The sequence below is a fragment of the Notamacropus eugenii genome, chromosome 5 (assembly GCF_028372415.1).
Source record: "Notamacropus eugenii isolate mMacEug1 chromosome 5, mMacEug1.pri_v2, whole genome shotgun sequence".
Taxonomy (NCBI): domain Eukaryota; kingdom Metazoa; phylum Chordata; class Mammalia; order Diprotodontia; family Macropodidae; genus Notamacropus; species Notamacropus eugenii.
In genome coordinates, this window is record NC_092876.1 from 3,294,125 (window position 1) to 3,317,315 (window position 23,191).

General features: G+C 39.2%; 1 protein-coding gene across 1 annotated transcript in view; it reads left to right on the top strand.

Moving 5' to 3' along the window:
• LOC140508168 (uncharacterized) overlaps positions 1-22,846 on the top strand; it is a 33,466-nt gene extending 10,620 nt beyond the window's left edge. The window contains exons 3-5 of the mRNA XM_072615942.1: positions 9,365-9,491; positions 10,801-10,893; positions 16,260-22,846. Coding sequence (XP_072472043.1) covers positions 9,365-9,491; positions 10,801-10,893; positions 16,260-17,629 — 1,590 coding nt within the window. The 3' untranslated portion in view covers positions 17,630-22,846. The remainder of the gene's footprint in view (positions 1-9,364; positions 9,492-10,800; positions 10,894-16,259) is intronic.
• The last annotated feature ends 345 nt before the right edge of the window (positions 22,847-23,191 follow it).

The window sequence follows — 23,191 nt, forward strand, 5'->3', positions numbered from 1 at the left end:
CTCCTCACTATTACCTTTACCATATTTCCTCCTTCATCCCTGTCTCCCTCTGTAGCATAGAAAGAAGTCTCTTACTGGTCTTTCTGTTGTCCCTCTGTTACTATTTTTATCTCATTTATTCACTATTCTTGCATTCTTTTGTTCAGGATGTTCAAAAAAAAGTAAGCTTTTCCTTTCTGGTTTTTTTTCTAAAAATATTTCAGAGTCTTTATTATTGAACTTTGTCTTTCAACCCATATTGCTAAGTTCCTATCAGCAGGATAGATCTCCCTGGGCTGCATCCTGAGTTCCAGTGCTCTCTGGATCATATTTCTTCTCATTTCTAGTGGGTTTGGAATAGTCTTGCATATTTCAGTGTCGTTTACATTGTATTTAGAAGTCTTTCTTCTGATGGCTTGTAGACCTCAGTCTGAAAAAATTGATCATCTAGCAAAGGAAGACAACACACTAAGGAATGCTGAAAGGGGTCAGGGTGAGGAGAAAGTACCAATTCAGGGACACAATGGAGAAGTCAGAATGATTTTGAACCAAGTCAGAAATGAAATATCTGAGATGAGCTTTCTCCTTAAATGTAGGGTTGGGGTTCACATCTTCATTCAACCCATGGAGGTGAAGGACAGATGTGGGAGGCTTGAAAAGGAAAGAAGTTTGGAAGAGCTTCTGTTGGGTGTTGAGTCAGGGAATCAATTAGAGCTCAGTTATCAATCAATCAAGCTCACATGGTAGATACTGTGCAACAAAGAATAATGACTAAAGAGATCCTTGTGAAAAAAAAGAGATGCAGAAAATGTACAAGATCAATAAATACCTTAATTGTTCCAAAGTAAAATAATATAATAAAGGCAATGTAAGGTGAAATATGGGTTACAAATAAATCATGAGTCAGATGTTTTAAAGAAGAAATCAAAATGATAAAAAGGTGAAAAGACATTTTTATGCATATAATGAAGCATTATTCCCAAATATCAGAATCTCTAATAAAGTGAATCATATCCTTCTGATGAAAATGGAAGACCATCAAATTCCAAGTGCATTGGCCAAACACACATTGTGCCTATCACAGCATAGAAATATGTATGCCCTCTGCCAAGTATCAGGGTATTTTCAGATTTCTATAAAGGTACCCTGCTTTCTCCATCACAGTTGCTCTTAGTTCTAGGTAACTAAATAACAGATTGTGGATAATCTCTCTTCTGGCTATGCTAATTTTGGCATAACAATTAATACCAAGAACTTAGAGGCTCTCCACCATCTACTACCATCCATGTGTGGAACCACTAGTTAAAGCCAAAGGAGAACTTTGAATCCAATCAATTTCACTTGGCAGCGTACTTTCTAGCATGTACACATAGATGATGTTATGAAAAAAAATAACCTCTAAATCACTTAGGATTAAATACTTTGACTCCTTTTTAGTTTGAGTGTAGGATTAAGCTCCCTTCCTTTAGCTATACAACTAGGCCAGACTAAGTTCAATGTTCTCTGAAGTCTAGGTTAGCTATAAATGTAGGAACTACAGAGCTTGATAAAATTTTATCATTTACTAATATAATATTTAGAGGAAGGTTTTGTGGAAGGAAGGAAGGAAGGAAAGAAGGAAGGAAGGAAGGAAGGAAGGAAGGAAGGAAGGAAGGAAGGAAGGAAGGAAGGAAGGAAGGAAGGGAGAGAGAAAGTAAAAAAATATCTAGCCTGTAAATCCCAAGTTAACTAGGCAGCTTCTGGACATCAAAATTTACCTTCCTTTGGAGAGAAGGAGAGGGATCTCCTGCAAGGATGATCACATAGCCTCCTTTAATAGTATGTACAAAATTGTCTCCCAACACAAACAAGAAATTCTTCTTGATGACTAACCTCCATCCTACCTGCTAATCCTGAAACCACTTCACTTTGACCTAGTTGTCCTGAAAGACAGGGAAAGAGCTCATTGCTGTCCTTCCTTTCTTTCCGTGGGTTTAAAATGCAGCAACAACTGTTTAGCTGAGAGGCCAGAAAGGAAAGTTTTCATAGGACAAAGAAGTATAATCCATCAAGGGCATGCATGCTATTTAACATGAATGTTATAAAGTTTGTGGGTCCTGGGGGCTCCTATATTCTTTATGAGGGACTTTAAGTTAATAAGCATTTATAGAACACCCATAAAAATTGGGCCAGAAAAAAAGGAGTCTTTCCTTTCTCCTATTTTTCCACAAAACCTTAAACCCAGTTTACCCTGAAGCTCATAGATTGGACCATAATAGGTCCCTGCTCAAGCATCATTTCATGGCTGCATTTTGGCTTAGAGTGAATGTCAATCTTAACTGTTTCTCTTTGGAAGAGCAACCCTGAGGGTCTTCCCCTCCCACCTTGATTATTTTTCTTATTTTTAATTAAAGATCCATCCCTTGACTCACCTCACTGAGTGGTTTTTAACTCATTCAAGTGAGAACCTGAAAAAGCCTTAGCCTAAAAGGACCAGGGTCTCCCATTACATCCTGGGCCATCTCCAGTCATCCTGATGAACATCTGGTCATTGGATCCAGATGGCCCTGGAAGAGAAAGTGAGACTGGTAACCTGGTACAGCCCTTCCTTAGTCCAATCAAAGTCAAGTACAAGTCATGTCATCATGTTCCTGATGTCATGGTTCTCTTCGAAACTGAAGGACAAAACACAACAATTTAGAGGAAGATGTATTTTCATGGGAATAAAATAATCATGAGATTATAAGATTATTTTTAAAGATTAAGTTCCCCTTTGTACCCCCTGGGGAAAGGGAGTTGATAAACGGTTAAGTTCCTCCTTTTTTTCCCCTTGAGCTAGTGGTTAAGTCTAAGTCAAGTAGTAGAAAGTTGGAGGGCTCAGTTTCCCTTTCTGGCAGCTGGGGGATGGAGTGTGACTGCTAAATTCAAACCACACCCTTTTCCAATATTTCTTCAAACTATCAGCTTCTTTAAACTAATACCTTTGATTCATGTCATTCAAATGCCAAAAGTACATTGCCAAAAAGATTCTTTACAGTGAACTCACACAGGACAAGGTGCTTATATGGTGGTCAGAAGAAGCAGTGCAAGGACATTCCCAAGGTCTCTCTAAAGAACTTTGCAATCTATAGTGAGCCATAAGATTCAGGGGCACAGGACCCCATAAGATGACACATCCACATCAAAGAATGTGCTATGCTGTATGTGGAAAGTAGAATTGCAGCAGCTCAAAAGGAATGTGAGATGTGCAGGTTTGGAGCCATCTTCTCCCCAAATATTCATATGGACTATTTAGACATGACCTGTGGTAGAGCCTTCTGAGCTTGTGTTGGTCTAATCAGTCATGGTCATACACAGTGTACCTAGACCCTGACATAGGGATGTCATTTTGGTCCTCTTTATGTAGAGGGCCAGTACTGATGGAGTCTGGAATATGAGGTACTGTCCAGCTTTTTCTTGAGACTTGTACTAGCATTAGGGCTGACATTCTCAGGAAATTGGCTCATCATTCCACTTCTGATATTCAAGGATGAGAAACTCCTGCTGACCCTGACTGTGCAGCCTGAGGCTGTTACTCAAAAGGAATTAAGATAAGGAAGTAAAAAAAGTAAGCTAAATATGTTCTCATGAAAATAACCCTGCTTTCTTGCTTGGAAGAGAGTGTATAAACTTTGACCCTCAGATCAATAAACTAGTCATGTACAGATTTTACAGGATCACCTAGACCCCGCTGCTGTTGTCTCTTTCTTTTCAATAACTGCCGTGCCTCTGACTAGCCAGTTGCTGGCAATTAGTGCCCAAACAAGAGCCTGATGAACAGGGGAAAAAGTAAAAGTGGAGCTGTGGCCTCGACAAATTGTGTGCACAGAATTTGGAAAGTCCAGGGAATTTTGGTGAATAACTAGGTACTCTGGGGGGATTACTTTCCCATCATAGCCTTTTCTAACTTGCTCTTTAAGACTGTAAAGAACGTGTTTCCTGGCCTCCACTTGGTTTGGAGAGCCATGACAAAGATCTGATTTATGTAGAGGATTTCTGACAATCTTTCTCACCTTTTGAATTCTTGTTTTCATTGTCTGTATATGTGTTCTGCGTGCATGCATCTGTGTGTTAGTTAATGCAGCCAGCTCCACTGCAACTGGACTTGGGAATGCAGTTATCTCTTTCCATCTCCCTCTTCCCCTCTCTCTGATTACTGCAGCATCAGAGAAGAGGATGGGAGAGAGAAAGAGAGAAACAAATCTTATACTATTTAGTTTATATGATTGCTAAAGGCAATTTCAGATCAGAAATACAAAGAAATAATGTATGTGCAGTTTTAAAGGGGCTTTAATCAAAGCCCACTAGGAGAACAACATGGGTACAAACTTTTAGGAAAGCATGACAATTTTGGAAATTGTTGGAAAGTTGATGGTAAAATTCTCTCTTTCTAACCCTGGCCAGGTTTTGAAGGTGGGGAGAAAGACAAAAAAAAAATCAGGCAAATTTTTCCCATCATATCAGAGAGGCAGACTGACTAACATTTAATTATCTCATTCCTCACCTAAAACAGAAAAATTTTTGTATAATGAGAAACAACCAAAAAGGTAGTTATTCTGGTCATATTTTTAGTGAAACATGTCATTCATAATTGGATTTTTTAGAGAGGTCAGAATTTGTTGCATTATTTGGCACTAAGGCAAATTGGAAAAATGCATAGATCTGAAAAAGAGACACCTCAGAGATAAAGCTTTGAACTCTCCAGTACAGAGGACGGGACTAGGCACCACTAGATCTTTTTCCAGAGTCTCCCTCACTTCAACTGGCAGATTCATAGCCCTCTTTCAAAGAAGTTTTTAAGGAGTGGACACAGAAATGAAGTTTATTTGAGTAAAAGTTAGAACTGTTAAGATCTTTTTACCCTGTAATCCTAAACATCAAGCTAGGGCTGCAGTGAATAGTTAGGACAGCTAAAAACATTTCAGCAGAGTCTGTCAACTCCTCTCATTCCAGATTAGATCAAGGGAAGAGAGTGCTAAAGAATAGTAGGGAATTTAAGTTATCCTCCCCAAGAGAAGGGGATGGGCCACAGCAGTATGAGAGCACAAGCCAACCAGCCTCTACATTTAGTAAGCCAAGTCTTCTATTAATAATTTTTATGTGATGGTTTGGAAATGTAATTAATGGCACCTAAAGTTCACTGTTTGTGTTACTATTATGCTTCTAAATTGTAGTAAAATTTTCTTGTATTGAAAAAATTGAGTGACCACTGTAATCCAGAAATGGTATTAGAGAAAGCAATTTTTAATCTGAATTTTGTTTAAACTGAAAGACATTGGGAAAATTGGGTAAAACCAGTTATGTTACTTTAAATTTTATCAGTCCTGCTAACCTTGTCTTATAAGGTTTTGTAATTTACATTTAGAAAACCAGGTAGTTTCACCTTTTCTTGTTAAAGAGGTTAAAGCTAAAACAATTTGGATATCATTTATAAAAGTTGTAAGATTATTAACTAAGTTATTTGGAGTTACTGTTTTAATGCTAAACCTAAAATTCTTAATTGATTGCTGTGTGTGGAAAGAAAGGAATTGAGTGAAAACTTTATTTAGATGGCTTCTGCCCATTCAGAACAATCCTCCTGTGTGTTTGGGGGTTGGTACGCATGGGGTCCATGCCAATTCCCTTTATTTTGTAAAACTGCTAAGGTCCCTGGAAACCATCCATGTGGGCAAGGTCATCAGCCCTAATAAAGAAACTTGTTTGGCTTATATAATTTCTAAACAATGAACATGACTTGCTCAGAAGTTGTAATAGAAAAGATTTTTAATAATTGTCTTTTACATCAGGACAGGTCTTGAATTTGGGAAGAAAAGATTTTAAATGGGATCCCTTATGTATGTATGTCCTGGTAAATCTTCATTTCTTATAGCAACTCCATGAGAATAGAAATAACTGTATCTGGCTCTAAGCTGTGATTAGTGAAATTTGCTGTTTAAGGTAAAAGGCATTCGGGACTGTAAATATTTTTGTTTTGAGTTTGAATTTTGGGTATAGTTGTCTGCATTAAATCAGTTTCTCTGAGAAATTCCATAAGCCACTCAGAGGGAATGTGATCCTGTACTATTAACAGGTGAAGTTTGTATCTGGAAAGGAAACACTGAGGGGACAATTCTAGACTCATTCTAGGATGGGATCCTCCTGGTCAGTTTCCCCATTGTGTTCCTTTAAAAAGGAATGTTTTCCACCTGACTATTCCCAAGTCTGGCTATAAAATAGATACTGCATGATTGGAGAATTTCACTCTTATCTAAATTCAAACAGAATCAAGGTTGTTTTATCCTGTCATATTTGGTATGTCACATATCCCTGCTTTTTTCCTTCTATAACAAATTTCTATGATCACTAGCAAGTAGCCAGTAAAACATGTGAGCCCTTTTGTGTAATCTTACTGCAGAACCCAATATTATTTTTATCTGAAATTAGAACATGTTCGGAAATTTATGTAAACTACTTAAGAATCACCTTAAGATGTCCCCATTGTTTAAAAGGATTTTAGAGCAGTAGTGTTTTTTTCTGTAATCAGTCTCTTACTGATACCAATGTGAGATTCCATTATGCATTTTTACTAAAGCATTTTATGATATCTAAGAATTCTGCAATAACTAAGAATTTAGTTTGTAATACTTTGGGAATTCATGTTACTTAAGGATATTTTTATACCAACTAAGCTTTAATGAATTTTAATTTTAAAAGGTTTATTTTTGCTTCAAAGTGAAAAGAGAGTTATTATTTTAAAAGGTTTCAACTAATTTCCTTTATAAAAGTTTAGTGATCCTCTTAACATCAGGATAGCTTTTAAACTTTTAAAAGAAAAAGAAATATTTTTAGAAGAAATGTTTTTCAAAGAAAAGGGGGGCAAAGCCTACTAAATTTTCATTTTCAAGATAATGTATTGCTAAATTAATATGTAATGATCTATAAAGCAGAAAAGATCTTGCTGTTTTACTCTGAATTTATAGTCATTCCATGGCCTAAGCAAGAATAAAAATTAGTGTTTGAACTTATTAATAACTTAATTTCCAAAGTTTCTCTTCCAGAGTGAATATAATCAGAGAAGGATAAACAAACCTGTGAAACAATGCTGAACATCTATTCAGTTGTGAGATTCAAGTTAGAAATCTCTTTTGTTTAAGACAATACAGCTATGCTACTGAAAAGTACAACTTGTGAGCTATCTTGTCTATGGTAGAAATATAAAGGAATGTGAAGCAGTTTGAATAATGGGCTCAAGAGATCTGAAAAGATAAACAAAGGCTTAATAAAAAATACGGAAAGCAGATAAGAAGCTTCCGGACAAGTGGGAGTCACCCAAGCCCCTCCTGTCCCTGGATGGTTATTAAGTATGTTAAGAGGGTGTGAGGAAGTTTGACAGTATTCTCACATCCACCTCACTTCTAGGCATTTTCATCCTACTCCTTTTTGGTCCTCATTAGTTTAATCTCTGTGCCAGATTTGTGTCTTCCAGGTTTAGTTCCCTCCACTTGCAGATGACCATTCTCGCTATATATCACCCTCTGTCTGAGACCATTAGACATCACTGTCTGCACCTGGCATTGACCATGATCCTCCTATTGACTAAAGACCCAACCCCTCCAATGGTGGGACCCTGTGAGGCAGGGACAGCTCTACATCCAATCTCATCAGGAAACAGTTTCAGAAGCCGAGACCTTCTTCCCTTACCCCAAAAGATCTTAGGTCCCATCTGTTTAAGGGGAGGAATGATGGAGTGTTTGGGTGTATAAACTTGGGCCCCAGTTCTAAATCACATTTCACTCTAAAAATCACATTTCTCCCTAGGTTCAAAATACTATCTTGGGCAGTTTTGTCCTCAAGGACACAGGCTGCCCTAGAAACAACTGTTATCTCCCTCCCTCCTATAGTAGCCAGCTGCACCTATAGAACTCATTAGTTTGAACCAGCTGTGTACTGAATTGACTGTATACTGGATCATAATGACATTTACTATAAATTGTATAAATTGTACTTTATGTATTAATGCTCAATCGGACCCACTTGTAAAGATCGTACAACAACCTACACATGCTACGTTCCCTGTTAAGGTAAATAATACTTGGTATCAAACTCAAGGGGAGCAGACATTGGATCTGCTCTAAGCTGAAATCAAGGAACAAAAAAGTGAGCAGTGTAAAAAGAGATTTGCAGCTATGATGATTCTTGGCATACTGGCTGCTGTTACCCTTATCGCTCCTTCCGCAACTGCCGTTCGAGCATTGTAGCAGTCAACACATACTGTGTCTTGTAAATCAACGTGCTCAAAGTGTATCTAAAGCATTAAAAGAACAAACAGAGTTAGATAAAGCAATTCAGTTAGAACTAGATGTGTTAGAATAGTCATTGCTATATGTAGGGGATCGTTTGAAAAGTTTGGAAAAGAGAATAGCTATGAAATGTGATTATAGATATTAGAAAATGTGTGTAATTCCACACTTGTACAATAATCAGGCTTCTAATGTAACATGGGATCACTTTAGAGCAAAACTTAGAGGGGCTTGGCATAGTCATAACTTGACATGGCAAATTGAAGAACTGGAGCTTCTTACAGATGATATTTCTAGTAGTCATATTCAGGAAATTGATCCACACAAGGAACAGCAAAAAGGACTAACTATGTAACCAGATATTATAATAGAGAAATATATGCTATTGACAAAAGAAAGCAACTATAATGTGAAGGCATAAGATGTTTTGAGCATGACAGATCATACCCAGGATAGGCTCACGCCCTCAGTGTAACAACAGGTAAGTCTCTTTCACTTGGCTGGAAAGTCTCACATCCCTCTCAGTACAGTCCAGATTGTAATTAGTATCTCTTGAGAATCCCTTTCATGTTTCATCCAAAGAAGACTTTATTTCAGCTTCTCAGGAAATAAACTAGATCTTCTCTTTTTCCTTCCTCTCTTTTTGTAATCTCCCATAAATTCCCATGCAACTCCACAGAATGTACTTGTCAGCTTCTTACAAACTCTTCACAGAGTTTTCTTTATAACATAGCTCTATATCAGTTCTGATAAGGAAGAAATATTATCTCTTCTCTCCTTTTCTGCATATCCTCCAACCTCACAGATAAAACATACACTTTGTCTCCAATTCCATAGGGAGACACATTCTATAGGAAGCCCTTTCTCAACTTCATTCCATCTGACCATGTCAAATGCTTTGGTCACTATTCCATTGGTCCCTTAGTAACTTTGGTTTCAAGTGTTGTCTCTGATACTTATCAAGGATACAAGCTTTGGGTAAACCCCTTTTCTGTGTTTTAGTTTCCTCCTCTCACTTGATGAAGTTGAGAATGCATGAATTCTGGAGTCTCTTTGCTCTCTAAATATTGTGACTTTTGATGATTTAGGAGTTGGTGACATTCCAGGATGTGGCTGTGGACTTCACCCCAGAGGAGTGGGGCCTCTTGGACCTTCCTCAGAAGGAGTTGTACAAGGAGGTCATGCTGGAGAATGCTGGGAACCTGCTCTCCCTGGGTAAGGACATGTCCCCTGGCCTCTCTGAGTTTGCTATAAGAGGGAATATCTCCCTTTCTGAATGTGCTGGCTTTGGAGCATTTGTCACTTACTAGAAAGGGAAAAGTGCTGGTCTCCTTGGTCACAGAGTCAGGGACCTCCTGCTGCCTGGGTAGCCTATAAAGGGTCAGTGCATTGTGTGAAGAGAACATGGGAAGTTTCCTGGTTGCTCCTTCCCTTTCCAGTTCTAGGAGCTTGAGGCCCAAGATCAGTTCAGGGTTGAACCATCTCAGGTGTGAAAGTCATCCCCCATCAGACAGTCCAGCGTCTCCCTGGACATGAATTGTGTCTGCCCAATGTCTGCACACTGCTCAGGAGGCTTGGCCCTGCCCCCCCTTCCTCTTTGGGAGGGGCCAAGTGTTTGGGACATTCCTCTTTGTGAGCAGCCTCCGTTTGTAACTCCCAGCTCCCAGCTGTGCCTCTAGGGCATGTTTGTCCTTCCCCTTCCTTTCTATTGCCCCAAATTCCAGCCCAGATGGTGGGAATGGAAGGAAGGGAATCAGCATTTCTGTCCAGCTGCTGTTCCCCAGCTGTTGTGCTCAGTGCTTTCTTTACAATATGATGTCATTAGGTGACACTATTATCCCCATTTGACGTTTGAGAAAACTGGAGCAAGCAGAGGTTAAGTGACTTGTCCAGGAGCACACAGCTAGTAACTGTCTGAGGCTGGATTTAAACCCTGGCCTTCCTAACTCCAGGCCCAGGACTCTGTCCCCTGCTCTACCAGCTGCCTCTAATTTCTAGATAGTGGAAACTGTGCAATAAGTCCATCCTCATATGGAGAAGGGGCACCAAGACCAAATTTTCTGACTCCAAATTGACTCCACGATCTTCTCACCTCTCCCCAAAGCTCCCCAAATATCAATGCTATGGAAACCTTAAGGAATTCTGGGAACTATTTTGTGACCTTGCTTGCAAGCCATGGCAAAAATAACAGAATGGTCCAGAATCAGAGTTTGACTAACTGAGGTTCATTGAGTTCCCAAGCAGCAGAATGTCCCCAGCAGAAGCAAGGAATCCCTGAATGAACAAGAGCACGGATTTTATAGGTTTCAGGGAGTGAGGAGCAGGGGAGGGGCCAGGGCCAAAGCAGACTCATCATGGTTGCTTTTGCTGGAGCCCAAGGCTGATCTGGCACGTACTATTCTGAGTTATTTGTATTACAAGCATTAATGGGAGAATAAGACAGTTATGTGTGAATACTCCTTTCCCTAAAGGGAACTAAATAACAAGGTTTTCTCAGTTCTCATTCCTGATTCTCCATGTTCAGGGCTTCCAGTTCCCAGAGAAAATCTGACCTCTTATTTGGAGGAAAGAAAAGCACCATGGCTGCTGGATCAAGGCCTGAGAATCTGCCCTCCAGGTCAGTGAGAGGAAAGCAGGTGTGAGAGGTGTGGTTACAAGAGGCTGCTATGTGTGGGGGTGAAGCAAATACTAGATTGGGGGGCAAGAAGACTTGACTTGGAATTCTTTTTAAGGCACTTTTTGACAGTGGAATCCTGGACAAGTTACTGAACCCCATTGAGCCTCAGTGTCCCCATCTGTAAAATGAGGGAGTTGGACACCATGGCCTTGAAGCTCTCTTCCAGTGATAAATCTCAGATCCTATAAACAGTCATTGTTTGGATTTGGGGACAGGAAATTCCCTAAAAGTGCAAAAGGGGTTAGGCTTTCCAATACGGGTTCCTTCTTAGACCTTCAAGTCAATAAGTATTTATGAAATGCCTTCTATGTGCCAGACCCTCTGCTAAGCACCCAGAGTGTAAGAGATCCAAGGGACATCCCTTGCTGTCCTGGAGTTCACAGACTGGGGGTCAGACTACATGCCAGCATCAATTAGAATCCTGTCAGGAACAGGAAAAATTGGAGCTCATTGAGAGAGAGAAGGCCCTAAAGAGGAATAGAAAGGCTTAATGTGGATGATGGACTCCAGCTAGGGTTTCACAGAAGCCAGGGTGAGCATTCTAGGCATGGGAATGGCACAGAAACCACCCAGAGTCATGAGGTAGAGTGTGTTCTTCACAGAACATAAGGGAAGCCCATTACCACTGGATGGTAGCATATATGGAGGGAAAATAGGGTGAAAGAAGAGCAGAAGAGTAGGAGGGGGTGGTGAGGAAGTGCTTTAGTTGACTCAGAGGAGATTTCATATTTGATCCTTTTGCTAGGGAGTCATAGGAGGTGCTTGAGGACATGGTGACATGATCAGTGCAGAACTTGATGAAGATAAACGATGACAAGTGGGTGGAGGAATGGCTGGTGTGAGTGGAGACTTAAAGGACCTGGACCATGCAGCAGGTTCTTACAATACCTCAGATGTGGGGTGATTGGGGCCTGAGCCAAGACAGGTCCAGTGTTAGAAGAGAAGGGCATGTAAGGGAGAGATATTTCCAAGGGGGAATCACAGGACTTTGCAGCAGATTAAAAATATGGGCATCAGGACTGTGTGTGAATCAATGAAGAGTACATGACACTTTATTTGTGAGCCTGCACTACTGAAAGGATGCTTTGGAGATCCTTAGTAAAGCAGGAAGATGGGAGGGCTGAAGGAAAGATAATGAGTTTAGTTTGGAGAACCAAGAGAGGAGTGTCACTCAAACTAAGACGAGAGAAAAAGAGAGAGAAGGGTGATTAACTGGAGAAGTCGGGAAGGATGAAGATGAAGAAATGATCAGTGGATTTAAAAACTTAGAGATATTTGGTCATTTTTATGACTATTTTACTCTCTGGATCTAACACTTCTGGGCAGTGTTCCTTGATGATTTCTTGTAAGGCATTATCCAGACTCTTTTTTTCATCATGTCTTTCTGGTAGGCCAATAATTCTTAAATTTTCTCTCCTGCATCTGATTTCCAGGTCAGTTGTTTTTCCAATTAGATGTTTTGCATTTTCTTCTATCTTTTCATTCTTTAGATTTTGTTTGACTGATTCTTGATGTCTCATAGAGTCATTAGTTTTTACTTGTGTGATTCTAATTTTTATCAAGTTGTTTTCTTCACTTAACTTTTGCATCTCCTTTTCCATCTATCCAATTTTTCCTTTTAAGGAGTTATTTTCTCCAGTTAATTTTTGTACTTCCTTTTCCATTTGTCCAATTTGCCCTGTTCGGTTTTGTGTTTCTTTTTCTATTTGTCCAATTTTCCCAGTTAGGTTTTGTGTTTCCTTTTCCATTTGTTCCATTTTCCTTTTTAAAGAGATGTTCTCATCAGTGAATTCTTTTTTCATACTTTTAAAATCACTGGCCAGTTTTTCTTCTATTTCCTTCTTTAACTGTTCCAGGAGAGCCATTTGTGCATGCGGGCAGTTCATGGTCCCTTCTGAAGTTTCAGATGGGAGTACAGTCTCACTACTGACTTCTTTGGTATTCTTCTTTTGGTCCTTGTCCCCATAGAAAGATTCTATGGTTTTTTCACCCTTGCTTTGCTGTTTCTTGCTCATGATGATGATTTGTGTTGTGGCTTCAGTACTTTCAGTTAGAAGCTGCAGAACTTGGTGTTGAACTGACTGGTGTAAAAAAGCTAAGGGCAGATGCCTTTTTATCTTTTTGTTTTGTGTTTCCCCAGTCAGCCCTGGGGCTAGTTGTTAAGTGTGGGGGTGGGATGGTCTGGTCCAGGGAGATCTCCTCAGCTGAGCAGAGGCAAAGGCAAGCTCAGGGGTTGGTGATCCTGGCTGCCCTATTGTCTTCCCATTTCCCCTGGAGCACTGAAGCATGCCTGTGTCCTAGTGTGAGTTTCCACCACCCTGGGGCCCCTCTCCTTCTGGTTATCCTCTTTCACAGTAAGAGGAATCCCCCTTAGCTATTTTCCTAGCGTCAGGTATTATGAGGCTGTTAGCCCCTTCACTGTGCCCACTGATCCAGGATTTTTCTGGGTAAATATTTTATGGTTCTTTTGAGGTCAGCAAGTGGGGAGGAGAGAGCATTTACTGATCACTCCACCATTTTAGCTCCTGGAAGTTCTAGTAGGTGACTTATGGATGTTTCATCTGCAGGCTGAAAGTCTCAGGAGCTGCTGCAGCTGATATCTGGGGCTCAATGGCTGTCACTCACTCAGTTCTCCTGGTCTCTCACCCTGGGCTGCTGCTTCACCATTCTGCCTGCTGCTGCCTCAGGCTTCCCCAGGGCTTTCCTCGACATTTGGTCATTTTGGAGAGAGGAATTTGAGTTGAACAATGAAACTGGGAACTAAACTGCACAGTATTTCAGAGAAAGCAAGGGAAAGGAGTTGTAGACACTAGTTGTAAATGGATATCTCCAATTGTTTAGCCAAGAAGTGGAAGAAAGATATTGGACAATATCTTTTGGTTTGAAAGGATTCAGTGACCATGTTTTGAGGCTTAGAGAGAAATGCTTTGATTTGTGGCATTTGGAAAGGAGTCATTAGTTCTAGAGAGACTGAAAAGTAATGAAAAAATGAGAGGCAGTGTACTGAGGAAGATGGTGTGTGGAATGGAATGATTTACACAGGTAAAGGAGTTCACTTTAGCAAGCAGACAGAGGACCATTTTGTCTGATATTGAGGTCAAAAAGGAAAAGAAGGCCCCTGATTTATGGGACATGAGGAGGATATGATAGCTTTTGATAAATAGTCAATTTTTTTCAGTAAAATAGGAGGCAAATTTCTCTGCTGAGAAAGTGAGTGGGGGTTGGACAGTGGGAGCAAGGAATAAAGGAGTGTTGGGGTGTATGAAAAGATTTGGAAAAAATGTTTTGAATGGCATACTGGGCCAGTTATGTGGTTGTTCAGCCAGTTCAGTTTCTGACTCTTTGTCACCCCATTTGGGGTTTTCTTGGCGAAGATATTGGACTGGTTTGGATTTTCTTTTCAAGCATATTTTACAAATGAGGAAACTGAGGTAAACAATGTAAAGTGACTTGCCCAGTGTCACACACAGCTAGTAATGTCTGAGGCTAGATTTGTCTTCCTAACCCTAGGCCCAGTACTCTCTCCACTGCACAAGCTAGCTGTCCCAAGGGAGTCAGTCAAGGGATTGTCTTGCCATAGGCAGGGCTACGCTGAGATTATGTAGCCTAAATGTGTAGTAAACCCCGGCATCTAGTTTCAAGATTTTTCTCTCTCCATTTAGCAGCATATAAGTTGTAACAAAGGCTGCTGCCTTACTTGAAATTAGACCAAGGCAACATTTTGCATAAATCATCAGCCCATGTCCTTTACCTGATAACTGTGACTTAATTTTTACCTCATCCTTGGAGAATCATTGGCCAGATTCATCGAGGTGAGAAGCATTCCATTTGGGAAGATGAAAGTGAGAGACTCCCAGCTGGCTGATAATAAAAGATGCTTCAGGAGCCTAAAAAGAAACCTTTGTGATCTTCACTATGGATGTGGTCAGGTCCCATCAGGGTGAGAAAGTCACTCTGTATCTACAATAATGTAGAAGAAAGAGACACAAACAAGATGGAGGCCAGAACCTACATTTTCCAGCTAAGACAGAGACTAGAATACAGGGATTGAGGTAGAAACTATGCCTTGTCAGTCAGTCAAAAAGCCTGGATTAAGCACCTCCACTTTTCCAGACAAAATTAGCTAAGCTTTTGCAAGGGAAAATCCAGTCCCAACTGTAAAGGAGATCCTAGTCTGGCACACAAAGATGGAGATGGTTTGAGAAGAAGCAACAGATTGGGAACATTGGTCTTAGCTGGTCCAGGGAAAAGAAGAAAGTGTTTGGGAATGAAATGACATTTCCGTCATTGGGAAATAAGAGAATATAAGGAATAAGGGTCATAATGATTGAAGAATGAGAGCAGAATGAGGGAAGAAATAGTAAAAGCCAAATAAAGTGGATAAAAATGTGAGAACACCTCAGAGATATTGTGGGTTTTGTTAAATTGAATATTGCAATAGAGTGAATAACATGAATTTTTGGTTTCCCAGTGCATATAAATGTTACATTTACATCATACTGTTGTCTATTACTTGTGCAATACCATTATGTAAAAAAAAAGTCTACATGATTTAACTTAAAAATATGTTACTGTTAATAAGAGCTGACTCTCACCTGAGCCTTCAGTAAGTCAGTCTTGTTGCTGGTGGGGGCTCTTTCCTGATTTTGATGGATCCTGACTGATCAGGGGGTAGTTGTGCAAGGATGGGAGTGGATGTGGCAGTTTCTTAAAGTAATGTGGCAAAGTTTGCCACATTGATTGACTTTTCTTTTCACTAGAACACTTAAAACCCCATGACAGGTTTATTAATCAGGCCACTTTCAATACTGTTGTTTCTCAGGAAATAGGGAGCTGCAAAGAGAGGGGGTGAGCAAGTCAACATGCAATAATAAAAGAAGTTTTCTTAACAACCAAATAAACCAAAAGAAAGTTTAGTGGACATAGGCTGTCTGATACTGTGGACTCAACCTGCCCAGTTGCAAGATTGGAGTTCTAGTTTCAGCTGCAGGGATGTTGGTCAGGTCACTCAGCCATTCTGAACTCATGGCTGAACTGTGAGTGCAATGAGGAGGCCTGCCTGTGTCCCAGATGTGTTGTGACGATCCAGTGTGATTGTGTATGAAGTAGTTTGTGAATCAGTCATCCTGCAGATGTGAGCTAAGGCAGTTTCAAATTATTGATTCTGTCCATCTAACCTTGAAGACTTTTCTCTTAGCCTGGAGAAATAGGATGTAGATCAGTTTCCTTTTTGCCCATGAAGAAGATAGAATTACACACCTGTGTACATGTGTCTGTATATGTTTTATTGTCTTTTTTTCTTGCAGAAGGAGAGATTAGACCTGAAATGAAAGAATATACTGCAAAGCTAAGCATTTCTGTGGAAGAAACTCACAAGCAAATCTTTGTGAGCGATGGTCCCTGTGCCAGCACTAGGAGACAAATCTGTGCTGGACTTCAAAGAGTCCACATAGGAGAGAAACCTTTTAATTGTCACTTTTATGGGAAAGATTTGAGTCAACAGTCATCCCTTATTAGCCATCAAAAAATTCAGACTGGGGAGAGACTACATGATTGTCATGAACATGGTAAAGATTTTAGTGTATACTCTTTCCTTGAACATCAGAGAATTCACAGTGGAGAGAAACCTTATGAACATAATCAGTGTGGAAAGGCTTTCAAACAGCACTCCAGTGTTGCTCTACATCAGAACATCCACAGTGGAGAGAAACCTTATGAATGTAATCAATGTGGAAAGACTTTCAGAAATCGCTTCAATCATTCTATACATAAGAGAATCCACACTGGTGAGAAACCTTATGAATGTAAAAAATGTGGAAAGGCTTTTACAAGAAGCTCCAGTCTTGCAAAACATCAGAGAATCCACACTGGAGAGAAACCTTATGAATGTAATCAGTGTGGAAAGACTTTCAAACAGAGTGCCCATTTTGTTCGACATCAGAGAACTCACACTGGAGAGAAACCTTACGAATGTAATCAGTGTGGAAAAGCTTTCACACAGAGCTCAAGTCTTTCTCAACATCAGAGAATCCACACTGGTGAGAAACCTTATGAGTGTAATAAATGTGGAAAGGCTTTTACAGGGAGCTCCAGTCTTGCAAAACATCAGCGAATCCACACTGGAGAGAAACCTTATGAATGTGATCAGTGTGGAAAGGCTTTTGAATATAAAAGCTGTCTTGCTGTACATCAGAGAATCCACACTGGAGAGAAACCTTATGAATGTGATCAGTGTGGAAAGACTTTCAAACATAGCTCCAGTTTTGGTAAACATCAGAGAATTCACACCGGAGAAAAACCTTATTTATGTAATCAATGTGGAAAGGCTTTCAGATGCAGCTTCAGTCTTGCTGTACATCAGAGAATCCACACTGGGGAGAAACCTTATGAGTGTGATCTGTGTGGAAAGGCTTTCACACAGAGCTCGAATCTTGCTCAACATCAGAGAATACACAATGGAGAGAAACCGTATGATTTTCATTGTGGCAAAGTCTTGAGTCAGCAGTCATCCCTTATTTACCATAAAAAAGTTCAGACTGGAGTGAAACCACATGAGTGTCATGAATGTGGGAAAGCTTTTAGTGAACACTCTTCCTTTATCATACATCCAGGTGAAAGCCCAACTCAGTTTGTGGAGATGGAAGTTCAAGACTCCCAGCTGTCTGGGACATCATAGGATAATCTCCAGTGGAGAGAAATCTTATGAATGTAATTAATGTGGAAAGACTTTCAGAAATCATTCCAATTGTTATGGACATATATTTTGATCTTAGTTATAACGAGCCAGCAGGGTTTTTGGTGCAGTAGGAAGTAATATGGTCAGGAAGAGATTTAGCAAGATGAATTTGACAGCTATTTGGAGGACAGAGTGGCCTGGGGAGAGATTTGAAGGATTGAAGCCAACCAGCCAGGTCTTATAATACCTCAGATGTAATACCTAACCATAAAAGGGGCAATGTTGGGAGAGAAAGGGATGTGTTTGTAAGAGGTTACAAAGGTGGAATCAACAGGATTTTAGAATCAACTCAAGGGTGGGGAGGGGTGTGAGAGAGACAATGAGGTGGGGATGTCACCTAGATTTTGCCCCTGGATAATTGGGAGGTTTATGCCTTGGATAGTAATAGCAAAGAAGATGATGTGAACATTAGGAGGAAAGATAACAAGTTTAGTTTTAGACATAATATGAGGAGTAGGACTCAGGAAAGAGTAGAATCCCAGCGTAGAGATTAAAGTTGTCCAACCTTCAATAAATGAGACTGAGGTAAAGCTCTGAGTCAGTGGGACATAAATAATTAATTAGAGGGTCCATGGTCTCCTCTAATAAAGTGGACCTTAGATCTTCCTCATGATCAGAGATGACTCCTTCTTCCAAGACCTTGTATTTATAGAGTTTGATACCCAAATATGAAAAAGAGGTATGATAAAATACAGAAACTAATTGGTTGACATATGACATATAAAACAAAATGAGCAAAAAAATACGTCAGCAAGGTCATAAGTTGGGTAAAGCAAGGAATATCTCTACTGACTATGTATTCAAAAGATGGATAAGCTTCTCCTTAAATTAGGCAGGAGGAGACTGTACAAGCTATATATACACTGTAAGAACATATTGGGGGGAGAGCCTTTCCCTACCATGCCACGTGCCACATACCAGTCTTCTATTAACATTTACTAATTGTACAAGTATGATATTAACCAAGTAACAGAATAATATCCTGATTTCCCAAGCTCTTGACCTAATTGTCTCCATACCATTGTGAAGAATACAGGAATGCATATTAGTAACCGATATTATGGCTTAATAGTTAGTTGTTTTATGGGCTAAAGTCCTAAGCCAAATAACTCAATCTTATACTTACATCTTACTATAGTAACTTTAAATCTATCCCAGCCTTAGTCTATGGGATAATGATTCAACATTATGTTTGTATCTTTATTTGTTTTCCTTTTATCTAATTATTCTCATAATATTCAGAAAGAATGTTCTATTCCAGGGATTTTATTCTTTCATATGACTTGTAAAGAGTACCAGTTTGCCCAGTTATTTGATTAAAAATATCAAGATTTCAAATAGTTTGCACTATACTCTCATTTTTCACTGACTACTTGCTTTGATTACAGAAGCCTGACATACAAAGGAAAAGTAAGGACTTGATTAGATAAAGCATCACAGCCTTCCACATGCAGTGTCACTTCCACCTTATAGCCAGTCTTTGGAATAGTCAGGTGGGAAACATTCCTTTTCAAAGGAACACAATGAGGAAACTGAGCCAGAAGGGTCCTATCCCACGCAGAGGCTGGGATTGTCCTTTCAGCTTTTTCCCATTTGCAAAAATCTCCACCTCTAGCAGTCACATTCTCTCTGAGTAGCCAATGGTGGGTTATTGAGCTCAGAACAACATCTGTTAAGAATTCCAGAAGCTTTTACATCAGATGGCAGGTTTCATTAATCCAGACTTTATGAGGACTCACATCTTAAATTTTAAATTTGTCCTAAAAGCCAATCACTGGAAATCATTTACAAATTCTCAGCTAACCAAATTCCTTGTTTAGGACCTCCATATACAAAAGTTTACCAATTTGATACATGACTTCAATTTTGTTGGATACACTTTACATAGAGTCTGTGTTTGTCCTTCATTTTTGAAGAAGACTATGACCTTAGAGAAATGATGGCATGACTTGCAATTGACTTTGTTTTGAGTGAGGGAGGGCTGTGCAAAGTCACCAGACTCACTTTCCCCTCCTGAGCCATCTGGGTCCAGTGACCAGATTTTCATCAGGATGACTGGAGATGGCCCAGGATGACATAGAGCCTACAACTCTAAGAAAGCAAGTTCACCCAAGTCTGAGGTGAGCTGCATCTAACTTCATGCTGCTTGGGTAATGCTTCCAGGCTTTCCTGTCCCAGGGGCCCCAGGTCATTAGTGGAGGGGGGGCCCTCATTGTAGGTGTTGCTTCTTCTCCCTCCTTCTCTTTTACCAAGTGGGGAAAGGTAAAACTATCTCTTCTTATCTAGATGAAGGAGGGGGGAAGGGAAGGAGGAGACTGTAAGGATACTGTTTAGAAACTCCTTACTCAATCTCAAAACTTTCAGAGAATTCTAAGAAGCCTTTAACTGCCCCAACTTTTTCAACTCTACTCAAAAATTTTAAATGGGCATTGAATGTGCCTTAGGGTACTTAAAACACAAAAAACATCCATTTAAGGCTGATCCAAGGACACTAATGAGGAAACAATTCCCCAAGGGTTAAGAGTTGCCCCCTTTCCTAGTTTATTCTCCAACCTGAAGGCATCCCAAAATCTCTTCCCCTTATCTTGAAATACCATAGACCTTCCCCCTTATCCTGGACCATAAAATTCCTTGACTTCCCCCATACTATCATCCATTTTTTTAACCCCCATCAGGCCTCTACATAAGCATAAATTTAGTAGACCTTATAAAAATTATACAAAAGATTTTGCAAAACATTTCTTCACAAAAATATTTCCCTTTCTTAAAAACAGCTTACAATTAATTGATATTATTCATCGCTAAATATCATAAAATTTCAGAATTTTCTGGTCACAAAACCTCTTGTACTTAATTGACAAAAATTACAAGAGGAGATCCTAAACAAGGCCTTTGCATAATTACCAAGTTTCTTTTCACAAACATACTTTTGTAAATGTTCAGTTTCTAGCAAAATAATTTTAACTGAAACTTCCTTTTAAATAAAGACAAAAATTGGAAGTTTATGATTTCTTAAATTGCAGCACATGGTCAAATAGAATGACTTAGCTTCTTAACCCATTCATCATTTTTCTCTGACAGTACAATTCTGTTTAGATAGAATTTAGATAACAGAACAAGTTACATAATTTAGAGATGTAACAATGCCCTAAACATTATTATTATGTATTTAAAACATGAACAACCCATTATCAACTTAGGAGAATGGATTTCCAAATCACCTCACGCAGAGAATAAACTATAACTTTAAACCACTGTAAATATTTTCATAATAGTCAAGATTTCAAATGGAAAATGTGCCATCACAGCAAACATCAGTAGTACCATCACTACTTGTTTATAACCAAAAATAACAATTTCAAATTATCCAATTTTTATCACATCTTTTTTTTAAAAAAAACTATATGCAACAAAATCCATATTAAAAATTGCTTTAACACCATTTCTACTTCACAAAGGTCTCTCAATTTTTACATTCTAAGAGAATTTTAGAAATACAATACAGTTTAGAAATACCGTGATAACACAAACCATAAACTTCAGATGACATCAATTGTGTAGAAATTATTGATACTACTTTTGGTATTTAAAAAGCACTTCAAAGTTCTGTATATTCTGTTGACCTGAAAACTTTGTTAAGAAAAGGCAACATGGCTAAATGCATACATTTTATGATTTAATTAATTAATCAATTCCCTATTAAAGAAAACAGTAACATAATGCATTATGGAGCCAGAAATGTTCTGGCTACCCAGTGCAGAAATCTTCTGGCTTACATACATTTTGCCGTGAGAAAGGAACTCTCCTAGTTGAACAAATCATAAATTTAGTAAGACAAGACAATTAACAAAGTAATGTTGGTCAGGCCTTGGGATTCCAGCTGGTAAACACATGTCTCGGTGATAAAGAAGGAAATCCCACCACTAGTGAGTGGCAGGCTTCCTGCCCTAAACAGATAACTGACATAGGAAAGGGTAAACAAAGTTCAATAGAAATTACGACCTAAGATGTCTGTGTTTTCTTTACCATTAACATGCCATAACATAGTGTATGTCTACAAATATTAAGATATGGAAAACGTCCCATTATTCAAGATAGTGTCTTAGGTTAAAGGTCTCTTAAGGAATGTAGAGTCAGCCTTGGCTGGCTTTGTTGACATAGGAGAGGCATTCTCTGAGTTTGCTTCAGAGAGAACAAAGAGATTATTCCAAAATTTTATATTAAACATTATCAATTCCCAACTGTGAATACTTGTCTTCTACTTCCTTAAAAAGCTGCAGTCTAGTTCTCCTTTTTGAGACTTCAGATAAAAAAACTGCTTTAGGTGTTTCAACTCTTTACTCCTATTCTTCTGGGAGTTTTGCAAAAAGTTTCAATCAGATTAGCTAGAGGGTTTAGCCCAGACAAAAGGAATTTAAATCAATGCTGGCAAGGTGTGGCCAGCTTCTGTAATGGTTGGTTGGTTGTTCTTCATTCTCAAAGAGGAGCAAAATAACATCACCATGATAAAGTAAAATTTCCATGTCTTCGACTATGGCTGATCAGACCAATATGAGCTCAGAATGCTCTACCACAGGTTGGGCACAGAGAGTCCATGTGAATATTTGGGGTCAATATCCCAAATTCGCACATTCTGTGTTTACTTTGTGCTGTCTCAATTCTGCTTGGCTCAAAGAGCACAGCACCCTTTCTGATGTGGGCACCCCATGCTGAGCTAAACTGTGCCAGTATCTTCCATGCTGCACAGTCAAATCCAAAGTTCTTGAGAGAGATCTTGAGAGTGTCCTTGTATCATTTCTTCTAGCCACCATGCGATCGTCTGTCCCATACAAGTTCTCCATAAAATAGTCTTTTTGGCAAGAGTACATTTTGTGTTGCAACATTGTAGCCAGACCATTGGAGTTGTGCTCTCTAAAGAACAGTTTGAATACTTAGCAGTTCAACTCAAGCAAGGACTTCAGTACCTGGTACCTTATCCTGCCAAGTGATCCTCAGAATTTTCCTAGACATTTCAAATGGAAATAATTCAGTTTCCTGTCATGGTGCTGGTAGACTGTCCATGTTTCACAAGCATATAACAATGTTTTCTTTACTATGTTTGTTACTATGATGGACTTGGTTTTCTGATGTTGGAATAAATGTTTTAGCTCTGTCTTCCATGTGGAGAATCTGTTATATTTTGCAATTCAGAATTGTGCTGATATATTCATAGTTTCAGTAGGCGGCTGTGAATATCACATTGGAGCTACAGTTTTCCTTCCAAACAGAGACTGTTAGAGTTTAATAATTAATTCAACCAATATCTTTATCATAGTCAATACCCATATTAAATTCAATAAAATCTTCCCACAGATTCATCCTGAAATAATCCCTTCTAACTTTCCATAACTTTGGAAAGTCATGGCTTTCCAAACTATTGGCTATCAAATTGGGCTATAAATTTTCATTTTTAGCCCCTGATCTTACAGTCTTTCTGAAGTGGGATGGGAGAGGGAGTGGCTA